Consider the following 13,211-nt stretch of genomic DNA (forward strand, 5'->3'; position numbering starts at 1 on the left):
GTCTTAAATGCAAGATCCCTTATTCAAAGATAATGCATTTGGGTCATGGACTCTACCAAAAGGGGAAACAACTTTTCTCCATCTACCTATAAAGTCCTCTCCGAGTCTTGTATACTTCAGTAAGGTCCCTAATAATTTTTCTATATTTCAATCAGCAGAGGTCCAATAAACTCAACATCTCCTCAAATCCTTCTGTTCCAAGGTATCTGCAATCTTTCTTTACTCGGATAATATTCGGTTCGTCCATTCATCCTGCCAAGTGCATAATCTGACATTTCCTGACGTTGTACGTCATCCACTAAGTCGTTGCCCACTTAGCTGGTTATATTGCTCTACAAACTCTTTGCACCACTCTCATCACTTCAATGAGAAGTATACAAATTCTTACAGGGCTCAACAGGATAGATACAGGAAGGATATTTCCCCCCAAATGGCGTACAGAGAATCAGGAAAGACAGTCTCAGAATAAGGTGTAGGCTATTTGTGAGGGAGACAAGGAAGAATTTCTTGACTCGGTGAGTGGTGAATCTTTGGAATTTCCAGCCCCAGGGGCTCAGTATGCGTAAAAATTCAAAACAGAGATTGATAGATTTTCTGATATTAAAGACATCAAGGATATTGAGATCATATGATAAAATTGGCATAGAAGTAGAAGATTAGCCATCTTGCTAAAAAGCACATCAAGCTTAAGGGACTGAATGGCTATCTGCTGCTCCTATTTGTTTTGTACCTATAAAAATTCTCTCATGTCTTCATTGAATTCCTCCCTCAGTAAGCAATTACTTCCCATGCCCAGTAATTTCAACCTCCATTTCAACTCAAATTTCCCTCCAGTCTTTGGCTCCCCTTGTCATCTCTAATTTTTCTTACGTTCCACAAACTTTCTAACCCACATTCACAGCCACTCTCTCCACTTTCCCACCATCTCACGTGGTGAAATCAAACATAGAAAAGGTCATGTCTGATCATGCCCTTACGTCACACTCCATCCTGAAATCTACCTCTTTTTGTGTTTTGTTCTGAAAAAAAATACACTATCCCCCAATTCACTTACAACCACAGTTTTAAAATCCCAGCTTTATCGACCCTTTCTTTAGCACAATATTGCCGCAGGAATGATTTTCTTATACATACCCTCAGCTCCACAGTTAATGCCCCAACTCTCAACAAAACCATCAACCTTGAAATGATATGTCAGAAAGCATCTTAAACATTCACCACCAAATTTGGCTGGGCCACAAAGCACATGGGATCTCATCACATCTGCTAAACTACTCCACCGGATGGAGTCTGAAATGTAAAGACAGTCCCCTCATTCTCTACTACAAACGTATGTCTCAAAACTTTTCAGCTACTCCTCCAACCCCCATGTCTAATAATAGGCATGGTGAAGCTCATGGATTTCTTTGTCATTATGATGAACAAATTGATCATGGGCATCTTTCATTTCTACTAGTCAAAAGTCCTAAACACAGCCTATTTCTACCCTTAAGTTTCCCAACTTTGCCTTGCCTCAGTTGCCTCTGCTGCTAAAATCCTCACTAATTCATGTCTTTATTACCTTTATGCTTGAGTATTCCAATACATTCCCAGCTGGTCTGCCACATTTTACACTTCTAAAGTTTATCTAAAATGCTCTCTCATGAATTCTAATTTGCACCAAGCCCAACTCATTTTATTGCGTCTGTGCTTGCTGACCTACATTGGCTCCTGATTAAACAATGCATCAAATTCCGAATTTTCATCCTTGAATTTCATATTCCATCACAGCCTCACTCTACCAGATCATTAATCTCCTTCTGTCACACACCCCCATGTTTTATCACCTCTCCATCTTTAATATGTTCCTTAGAAAATGCAATTCTTCAACTAAGGTTGTGCCCTAATATCACCTTAAGGCCAGATGCCTATTTTTTTCCTTTACAACACTACTGAGAAGTACCTTAAGGCATTTTACTCTGTTAATGGTGCTATTTGAATATTCAGTCGTTGTGCAGTCTGTTGATGTATCTTAGTATCTTCTCAAGTGACAACCCAGAAACCCAGACATAGATCCTTAGTACTATACTGCAGTTTATGCTGTACTGTCAAGAAGTCACGTTTCAGATGACACTCAATTACAAGGCCCCATCTGCTCTCTCATGTAGATGACACAGAACCTATGGTACTAATTCAAAGAGGCAGTAGGTAGTTTTCACAGGCATCCCAGCCTATTTATATCCTTCATGAAACATTGCTAACATAGATTAGATTAACTATACATGATCACATTGATGCTTGTAGGATTCTATGTAAGTGACAACAATTGAAAAATCTTCATTGCATCCATGGGGCTTTGGCATTTCCCAGTCATGAAAGACAGGACATAAATGCAAGTCTTTCTTTCTTAATAGCATTAGTGGCACATCGAAACATGCCACCTGAATTTAAAAGCTCAAAGAATCCATGGGTAAAGTTGAAGTTCAGACCTGTTTACGTTGCTGAGTTAAGTTTGCTGTTGTAGAAGGTTCCTGCTGTTTAAAAAGTCGATCCTGGATTGCTTTTGTGCTGGGTGTAACATTGAGAGATCTCTGTCCAGGAGTGGATGGAGCAGAGTTTGATACGTGTTGTTGGCAACGCTCACCAAAACGTTCCAGAAAGGACTTGATCCCTGTACCACCTGTAATATAATTGGAGATTAAAAATATCACAATTGAAAAAAAAACCCCAAATTCAACATATCAAAATGAGAGACTCAGCTGTCTGAGTACATGCAATCTTCTAAATACTTGGCTTGTCTCATGCTTAGTGTTCTGCAGCAATAACAATTTTGTAAGGGATAATTTAACAGCAAGCACAGGAATTTTTTTTTTTAAAAGAAATAAAAGCATTATGAATACAAACCATGCACTTTGTTAAAAGAGACTGTTCATTTATTTTTAGGAATTTGCAGTACCAATCCTGAATTTAACAATGCATGGAACTACCTAATAAGATAACTTAAAATAATTGAGGCATTAGGCCTAGTTTTCTCTAATAGCTAGTTTGGCCCAGACCAAAGTGACTGCAAGCAAAGTCGCTATTCAATGTTCAATGGATCAGTAGATCCTAGATATGATCTCCAGCTATACTGAAAAAAAGTGCTAGAAGGCAACTGGGGCATTCCAAATGGTTTTCTAGAGATGGGGAATGTTAAGATCAGTTAAAATACAAATGATGATAACTAAAAGCTATTTTAAAGTACTCAACTGCTAAAAGGATTAAAACAATAAAGACTAAGCTTGGAGATATTTGCTCCATCAGCTTTGTCCTACTACCTCTATCCTAATAATTCTCGCAAAACTTACCTGGAGTAGTTATAGTGTCTCCTGATTGAACCTGGGTTGTTGACACTTTGGTTTGTTGATCTTTAGACTCAGTCTGATGCTGAATACTTGCCCCTTTCACTGATAACGATTTGGCTTCAATTTTCTTTGGACTAAGCTGGACTTTTTCCTGGGCAAGTGTCCTTTCAGGTACTGGTGACTTGGGCTCTTCAGTTGTCTTTGGACTGAATGCTTTGGGCAAATTAATGGGTTCCTGACAAAATATATTAACCAGAATAAGTGAGCAGAATTTACGTAAACCCACAATCTGCCATGCAGACAAATCATTTTTTTAAAAATCAGATTTTAAGAAAAAGAATTAAATTGCAATTGTCCCCAAATAAATTTGTAAACTTTTTTATACGGGTGTTTTGATAAATTGATTTTCTTTTTCACTTAAGTTTCCAGAGATCTAGCTAATTAAACTTTGAGTGTGCCAGTCTTCAGCCAAAAACTTCTAATTTTTCTTTCCTGTACTTTTAAATAAAAAACTAGTGTTTAGCTCTAGACTAGACACTAACTGTATGGCAATCTGAACTTGCACTACACTTTCCCAAACTTATACATCACAATGAATCGGACAATTAGCAGAAAAAGGCAGCTCCACAAATAGAGGAGTTGCACACATTAGCAGAAAAAGGACCAGGCTGAAGAGTTCATAATCGTCATATAAATCAAGAAAAATGCTAAAGGCATTGGATTCTGCAAAGGTCATGGGCCCTACTAAATTTCAGCAATAATCCTGAAGATGCATGCTCCAGAATTAGCTGTGTCCTTAACCAAGCAGTTCCAGTGCAGTTACAACACATATCTACCTGGCAATTTGGGAAGTTTCCCAGATATGTCCTGTTGATTGGAAGGAAAATGAATCCAATCTAGCCAATTAACATCCATCAATCTACTCTCACCAGTAAATTAATAGAAGCAATTGTCAACTATGTGGTGGTGCTTGCTTAGCAATGTGCTCCCTGATACTATTTGGATTTTGTAGGATTATTTTCCTCCTGATCTTAGTCTTTGACCAAGCATTGATAAGGGTTTTTTTTAAACGGGTGAGGCAAGCATGCCTGGGTGTAGCATCAAGAAACTCTGGAGAAACTGAAGTCAAAGGGAAAGGGGGATAACTCTCCACAACTGGTGAATGACCTCCAATATACACAATCATCTCATTCCCAGATTAACGTTGCAATAGATTCTCAGAGTGGTGTCCAAGACTGAACCATCTTCAATTCCTTCATCAATAACCTTCCCTCCAAAGTCCAGAAGGAGGATATTTGTTGATGATACAATGTTCACCATAATTTCCTCAGATACTAAAACAAATGTCCATATGGAGCTGGACATGGATAAAATTCAGGCTTGGCCTGATAAGTGACAAACGACATTCACTCTACACACCCTGGAGATATTATTGACTTTTGCACAAGAGAGAATCTAATCATCTCCCCTTAAAATTCAATAGCATTACTTCAGTGAATAACATCAGCTATAATGCCACTCTCAAAAACCTGGGGGTTATCATTGACGAGAAACTGAACCGGACAATTCACATAAATATTGCAGCTACAACAGCAGATCAGAGATTAGAAATTCCACAGCAAGTAACACACCTTTTCCCTCCATACAGTCTACTCACAAACTAGAAGGTCCATGTCAGAAGCATGATGGAATATGCCTCATTTTCCTGGATGAACGCAACTCCAAGAATCCAACTAACCCAACTCAAACTGTAGAGAACCACCAGGACAATAAAGGTACAAGGCTGGCAACCGATTCACCACCTTCAACATTCATTCCTACCACCACTGACACAGTGTCAGTATTATTTCTTGCCTACAAGATGCACCACAGCAATTCACCAAGGCACCTTGGGCAATACCTTCCCAACCCAGGGGTAGCCACTAGTTTGGAACATCATTGGTCGAGTCATATACCGTCCTGACTTAGGAACAGTAATCATCATTCTTTCTCTGTTGCTGGGTCAAACTCCATCCTTAAGAGCACCATAGGCATAACTATACCATGGACTGCAGTGGTTCATGATTATGGCTCAGCAACATTTTCTCAAGAGCAAATAAAGATGGGTAATAAATGCTGACCTAGCCACACATATACATGAATGAACAATTTTTTTAGAAAAAGTGTCAGATATCTAATAAACTGTACCAACATTCTAAGTCATTATGAGCTTTTTAACACACTTGAGGTCTACTAGTATCTGATTTACTAAAGTCAACGTGTAAACCAGCCCTAACTTAATAAGTTACATCACTTGAATATTGTCTGCTGTTAAAGTTATTGAATCTAAACATGATAGTCACAAATGGATTATTAAACAAAAACAAAACTCTGCACATCAATCTCGATCACTATCAAACGTTTCCTGGTGTTTGAGGAGGATAATTCAAGATTCAAATGAAGTGGGTAAGTCAACTCAAATATTCAACATATTCTCTGCTCATTTGCTAGGTGCACATAGTTTAAAAGAAAAATACTACTTTAGGCAATGAACTGAAAGGCCATTTGTAGCGATAAATTTGTTTAGAAGGGTCATTGACTTAAAACGCTAACTTGGTTTGTCTCCCACTGCATAATCTGCCATATGTTTCCAGTACTTTGTTTTTATACCAATGAAACAATGCTTCAGCATGAGGCAGAACAGTCACGGTAAAAATTTGAGGGGGCTGGTGAAGAAACAAACCAGAAGATAATAACAGCATACTGGTGTTACTCAAAAAAATGGAAACAGTATATAAAAATTATCACCAGGACATTAGCTAATTATTCTATACCCTTTTTATTACAGATAAAACCAAGTACTTGAATTTTACAGGATAATACTTAATGGAAGATTCCACAGGATTAGGAAGTTAGAGTATATTCAAATTTTAACAAAAAGAGAAACGATTCATTACTACTAATTTTGAGCCTTTTGTTTAATATCTTCACCCACCTGTGATACTGTAACGGTGGCTTTATTAACAGTGCTTTCTACAGGTCTTTGAGGACTGGTTATATCTTGCAATTTAACACTGCTACTGTCGTCAGTAGTTGCAGCTCTGTTTGTTGTGGAAGCAACTGGTAAACAAGCAGTGCCAGGCTGTCCTGGCAGTTTGTTTTGCTTTCTATTCGGGTGGCTCAAGTCATCGTCCCAGGAGCTAATTGCTGCAGCAAGGTTTGCAAAGCGTCCTCTCCTTCCAGCTGGAGTTTTAGGCTCAACAATGCTCACTGTCTGTGGAGGTGGCGAGGTAGCTGGTTTCCACGAGTGTGCAAGCGATACAGGTGAATCAATATCATTACCTGTTTAAGAAAAGAAACCATGGCAAATGGAATTACTTTGGATGTTCATGTGCAATTTTATAATATGTGAAGGTTTAACTAAGCACTACTGTTTACAATAACGGTTAACAAATGTTTAAATATTCTAGCATTAAACAGTTAGCATAATAAATAATAAACATTCAGTATAATTTTCTTACCTCATATTACACAAAGTGCGTTAAAAAGGCTATATATTGATAGCACAATTCTATAACTAGCATGCCACCAGTGTTTAAAATTTTATAAAAGGAATGTTTCGACGTAAACCACATCCATTCAATGAAAAGTTAAGCCTTCTAGGTCAGGAAATATTTGCAATTTAAAGTAATTTCTTTCGTTCCACAGAGACTTGTCATTTCAAGGAGCTGCTGTGCTTTAAGCTGTAAATATTCTGTTAGTAATTATCCTTTAACCTTTACAGTGCCAGCATCTCCAGGGAATTGTTCTCTCAAGCCAGCATTTTATTACTAATCAGTTTATATAGTGTGAAGTTCAAAAGTCACCCAATCCAGAAATTCCACCATATAAATAAATAAGCTACCAATCCAACAGTTTGAAACCAGTTCTACCTCATCCATACTGAAGTAGCTAAGAAATATAGATGTACATATGTTAGCCTTTAAAGTTTAGTTTATTAACTTAAAAGTTTTCCTGCTTCTCATGAAGACACCTTCTTCTCCAAAAATTGCATGAATGAGTAAAATTCAACCAGTTGAAAAACAATTTCCAAAAAAAAAATCATTTTCAGCCTAATTAAAATGAAGTTGTTGACATTTCTCAGGCTGCCAAAGTGTTCAACAAGATGGGCAAAGAGAACTAACTTACCAAAATATATTACATTATCAAATGTGCTTCAGGAATCACAAGGAAACTGTAGAACCACTGTACTTCTTATGCATATGCTTTAAAGATGGTAACTTTTAAACCCTCTCAAATATACCATCTACAAATCTGACTTAACACCTTCTTTGGTGATCTCTGCAAGCAACCAACTTGTTCCTAGTTCTAATAACAACTTCAGTTTAACCATGCAGCTCAAGTGTCGAAATTTTGCTTGCATTTCTTTTTTGAATTAAACTGGTATTTAAATCTCATACCCAATCTTTATTTCAGACTTGAAAAATTAACCATGTCAATTTGTACATCATACCTTCATCCAGTGAATCTAGATTTTGCATGTCAGTTCCGGAATCAACTCTTAGTATACTATCTTCAGCAGCCAAGTAAACTTTGACCCTACATGATAACCAGAATTCCACTCCCCAGGTTATTGAAGTACCACCAGACCAGTCATAATCCAAAATAATTTGAACTTCAATTTGGCTATACCTAATTCTATCTGCACTGCAAAAGTTGAAGATGAAGATGGTTTACCAGCACATTCTCCATAGTCAACCAATTGACAGACAATACAAACTTGCCTAACAAGCATTGGTCAGATCTTAATTAAACTAACAAAAGTGAATATACACAAAGCAGCACATAGCCATCATTTGTCCTCACCAAACCCTACTAGCAATAGATGCTACTGACCATACTTTTCTGGCTGCAAAATCTTAATTGCAGTTTACAGTCCCTACGTACTCTCATTTCCATGGATTTCTATGTTTTCTCTGTGGACAGCAGTTCCGTGCCACTGCTCATCTAACTCTGGTTTGTGCAATGAATGCCCTTCTGTTCTGCCAGATGCCAAAGCTGCAGCAATCCCTCAAGCACTTGACTGTGCTACATGTCACACACACATCTTCAAAAATATCCTTAAAACTTACCTCTTAATCAACACATTCAAAACGCTTCAAATTACTAGCTTACTGCAGGACAGAATCTGGATTCCTGACTTTGAAATGTCTTGGGAAGTTTTGCTACATTAAATGTTCTCAAATCAAAGTTCTTACTTCTGATATTGTAAATTTCTGTTTTAAATATAAATTGTGAACTGGTTCTATTCTTCAGTCTATTTGCAAGTCAATTTGTGTTGGTCTCAGAACACAATGCAGGACAAGATACAATCGTCATTCCTAAATCCAGGAAACACGTGTATGTCAGATCTTTAAAATTACACACCTGTATGGGATTGTGTTCCTAAATTCAAATGTTAGTAAATCACGAAGGCTTTGTATATATTCCTGGTATGTGGGCTGAAAGTAGCTTCCAATTTCAGATTTATTTCCCCAGCTTCTGCAGTGAGATTTAAACCTGTATCTCCAGATGATTAACAGGGGCCATGTCTGAAGGCCACCTTCTGAAACCACTGGGCAAAACGTGGTCTAGTTGCACCCATTGCGCTGTTAGGAAGGAAATTTGATGACTTTGACCCAGTGGCAGTGAGGAAACAACAAAAAAGTCACAAGTTGAGGCAGTATGTTGCTTTTAGGAAGCTTATAGTTGGTAGCATTCCCATGCATCTGCTGCTCTTCTAGATGATAGAGGTTGAGAGGCAACCTTATAGAAGTTTGTAAAATAATGAGGGATACAGATAAAGTTAACGGTGGTTGTCCTTTCCCTAGGATGGGCTCTCTCAAGACTAGGAGGCACATTTTTAAGGCGAGACGAGTGAGGACATAGGGGCACTTTTTTGATTAAAAAGCACAGAGGGTGGTTCCTGCGTGGAATAAACTTCCTGAGGAAGTGGTGAATGTGGGTACAATTACAATATTTAAAAGATCTGTGGATAAGTACATGAATAGGAAAGGTTTGGAGGGACACAGGCCAGAAGTAGGCAGGTGGGACTAGTTTAGTTTGGGATTAAATGTTCCACATGGACTGGTCAGACTGAAGGGTCTGATTGCGTGTTTTTTGATACAATGACTCGATGAGACAACATTAAAAAAACAGTTTTGAATTGTTGTCAATAATACAATTGCAGACACTACCCTCTGGTGTCAAAAATCAGTAATTACTCTCTGAAAAAAAGGATGGGTCATACTTCTGCTTTGGAATCAGTTCTCACTTGATCATCTTTCACAATAATGAATTACAGTTTCACTCATCATAAAATAGCCTTTACAAATTTGAGAACAAGAAAATTGCTGAGAGCTTAAGATGCATATTTTGAATCAATAAACGTTCAATAACTTAATTTATGAGTATAGAGGGCCCTACTTCAAAACCTTGAAAGCATCTTCTGGAGTTAGCAAAGCAATGATGTTGTGTGTATCAGTCCCTTGGAATGAAGAAAATGCGTGATCTTTTAACTTGGAAACTTTTCCACTGCAGTTACTACACCACTCGATGATCAGGAAATTTTCCTTTTACCACATGCCATGAGCATAGTGGAGGAAATGGAAAAATTGAGAATTAACCCATTTGCCATATTATGACATCTTCTGTGGCCATCAAGTAGAATATGAACATGGAACTTCTAGTTCAGAGGTAGGGGCACTGCCACTGTGCCACAAGACCAAATTGAAGAACTGCTACTGTACAGTCAGAGTTGCTGTCGTTCATAAAAGATTAAAAGATAACCCCTTCCAGTCCAAAATGACTAAAAAATCAAGCGTGACTATTTTAAAATAAAAGGAAAAAGGAGTTCTCTTGGTATCACACCCAAAATTAATCCCCCAACTAATGCTAAAAGAGGTTTCATGTATTACAGTATTTTGCTGTGTGCAAATGCTCATTTCCCACATTTGTAGTTTTGTCTCGATTGAAAACAATATTTCAGCTGATAAAACCCATTTCGATGTCCTGAGATCATGAAAAGTATAATATCAACACAAGTTTTTTTTTCAATTCACACGTGACCAAGTCACACCAAAGCTTACTATAAAACATAGGAGTGGAAGTAAGGCCATTGGGCCCATCAAGTCCACTCCGCCATTTAATCATGGCTGATGGGCATTTCAACTCCACTTACCAGAACTCTCTGCATAGCCCTTAATTCCTTGTGAGATCAAGAAATTATCAATCTCTGCCTTGAAGACATTTAACATCTCGGTCTGCACTGCGCTCCGTAGCAATGAATTCCACAAGCCCACCACTCTCTGTCTGAAGAAATATCTCCTCAGTTCCGTTCTAAATTTACCCTTCTAATTCTAAGGCTGTGTCCACAGGTCCTAGTCTCCCCACCTAACAGAAACAACTTCCCAGCGCCCACCTTTTCTAAGCCATGCATTATCTTGTATGTTTCTATTAGGTCTCCTCTCAACCTACTAAACTCTAATGACTACAATCCCAGGATCCTCAGCCGTTCATCGTACGTTAAACCTACCATTCCAGGGATCATCCATGTGAATCTCCGCTGGACACGCTCCAGGGCTAGTATGTCCTTCCTGAGGTGTGGGGCCCAAAATTGGACACAGTATTCTAACTAGTGCTTTGTAAAGTCTCAAAAGCACATCACTGCTTTTATATTCTAACCCTCTTGAGATAAACGACAACATTACATTCACTTTCTTAATCACAGACTCAACCTGCAAGTTAACCTTTAGAGAATCATGGACTAGCACTCACAGATCCCTTTGTACTTCGGCTTTATGAATTTTTCTCACCATTTAGAAAATAGTCCATGCCTGTATTCTCTTTCTTCCAAAGTGCAAAACCTCACATTTGTTCATGTTGAATTTCATCAGCCATTTCCTGGACCACTTTCCTAAATCATCTAAACTTTTCTGGAGCCTCTCCACCTCCTCAGTACTACCTGCCTGTCCAACTAACTTCATATCATCGGCAAACTTTGTCAGAATGCCCCCAGTCTCTTCGTCCAGAACATTAATATAAAAAGTGAATAGCTGAGGCCCCAACACTGAAACCTGCGGGACACCACTTGTCACTGGTTGCCATTCTGAAAAAGAGCCTTTTATCCCAACTCTCTGCCTTCTGTCAGACAGCCAATCCTCAATCCATGCCAGTAGCTCACCTCGAACACCATGGGCCCTCACCTTACTCAGCAGCCTCCCAGAGGCACCTTATCAAAGGTCTTTTGGAAGTCTAGATAGATAATATCCACTGGGTTTCCCTGGTCTAGCCTACTTGCTACCTCTTCAAAGAATTCTAACAGGTTTGTCAAGCACGACCTCCCCTTACTAAATCCATGCTGACTTGTTCTAATCCGACCCTGCACTTCCAAGAATTTAGAAATCTCATCCTTAATGATGGATTCTATAATTTTACCAACTGAAGTTAGGCTAATCCACCTATAATTTTCCATCTTTTGTCTTGATCCTTTCTTGAACAAGGGGGTTGCAACAGCAATTTTCCAATCGTCTGGGACTTTCCCTGACTCCAGTGACTTTTGAAAGATCACAACCAACGCCTCCGCTATTTCCTCAACCACCTCCCTCAGGACACGAGGATGCAGCCCATCGGGGCCAGGAGATTTATCCATTTTTCGACCTTTTAGCTTTTCTAGCGCTTTCTCTTTTGTAATGCCTACCATACTCAACTCTGCCCTCTGATTCTCCTTAATTGTTGGAATACTGCTCATGTCTTCCACTGTGAAGACTGGCGCAAAGTACTTAAGTTCTTCAGCTATTTCCTTATCGCCCATCACTAGTCTTCCAGCATCAATTTGGAGCAGCCCAATGTCAACTTTTACATCTCGTTTGTTTCTTAAGTATTGAAAGAAACTTTTACTATCATTTTTAATATTACTGGCAAGCGTACCTTCATATTCGATTCTTTCCTTTCTTATTTTTCTCTTTGTAATCCTCTGTTTGTTTTTGTAGCCTTCCCAATCTTCTGATTTCTCAGTGCTCTTGGCCACTTTATAAGGCTGTCTCTTTTTCTTTGATACCTTTCCTGACATCCTTTGTCAGCCATGGCTGTCTAAACACCTCCCCCCCACCCCATTACTTCCGATTTTGCCTTCTCTCTTTCAAACTGCAGACTGAGCTCTACCATATTATGATCGCTGCCTCCTAAGTGTTCCCTTACTTTAAGATCTTTTATAAAGTCTGGCTCATGACATAGCACTAAGTCCAGAATAACCTGCTCCCTGTGGACTCCATCACAAGCTGTTCCAAAAAGCCATCCTGTAAGCATTCCATGAATTCCCTTTCTTCGGATCCACCGGCAACATTATTCACCCAGTCCACCTGCATATTGAAGTCCCCCGTGATCACCGTGACCTTGCCTTTCTGACATGCCCTTTCTATTTCCCAGTGCATCTTGCACCCCTGGTCCTGACCACTGTTAGGAGGTCTGTACATAACTCCCATTATGGTTTTGTTTTTGCCTTTGTGGTTCCTCAAATCCACCCACACAGACTCCACATCATCTGACCCTATGTCATTCAGTGCCATAGATTTAATTCCATTCTTAACTAACAGGGCAACCCCGTCTCCTCTGCCCACCTCCCTATCTTTTCGATAAGTTGTAAATCCTTGGATGTTTAACTGTCAGACCTGAAACCCCTGCAACCACGTCTCTGTGATGCCTACCACATCATAATCATTCAAGATGATTTGTACCGTTAATTCATCCAATTTGTTATGAACACTATGAGCAATTAGGTAAAGTGCCTTAATGTTAACTTTCTTATCATTAGAGATATTGGAAATCATAAGATGTTTTAAGCTATCCTTCCTTTTTGCGGCATTCTTAGTC

At 38.8% G+C, this 13,211-nt stretch overlaps 1 protein-coding gene across 3 annotated transcripts in view; it reads right to left on the reverse strand.

The window, feature by feature from the left end:
• anln (anillin, actin binding protein) overlaps nucleotides 1–13,211 on the reverse strand; it is a 95,842-nt gene that overhangs the window by 64,755 nt on the left and 17,876 nt on the right. For 2 of the 3 annotated variants that reach the window (XM_059653013.1, XM_059653015.1), the window contains exons 5-7: nucleotides 6,298–6,644; nucleotides 3,327–3,558; nucleotides 2,469–2,659 (exon numbers count right to left, since the gene is read on the reverse strand). In XM_059653013.1, coding sequence (XP_059508996.1) covers nucleotides 2,469–2,659; nucleotides 3,327–3,558; nucleotides 6,298–6,644 — 770 coding nt within the window. Of the gene's footprint in view, nucleotides 1–2,468; nucleotides 2,660–3,326; nucleotides 3,559–6,297; nucleotides 6,645–7,815; nucleotides 8,125–13,211 lie in introns of those variants that run through there. The other variant, XM_048549130.2, reaches the window with a different exon arrangement.

The sequence above is a fragment of the Stegostoma tigrinum genome, chromosome 2 (assembly GCF_030684315.1).
Source record: "Stegostoma tigrinum isolate sSteTig4 chromosome 2, sSteTig4.hap1, whole genome shotgun sequence".
NCBI classification, from domain to species: Eukaryota; Metazoa; Chordata; class Chondrichthyes; order Orectolobiformes; family Stegostomatidae; genus Stegostoma; species Stegostoma tigrinum.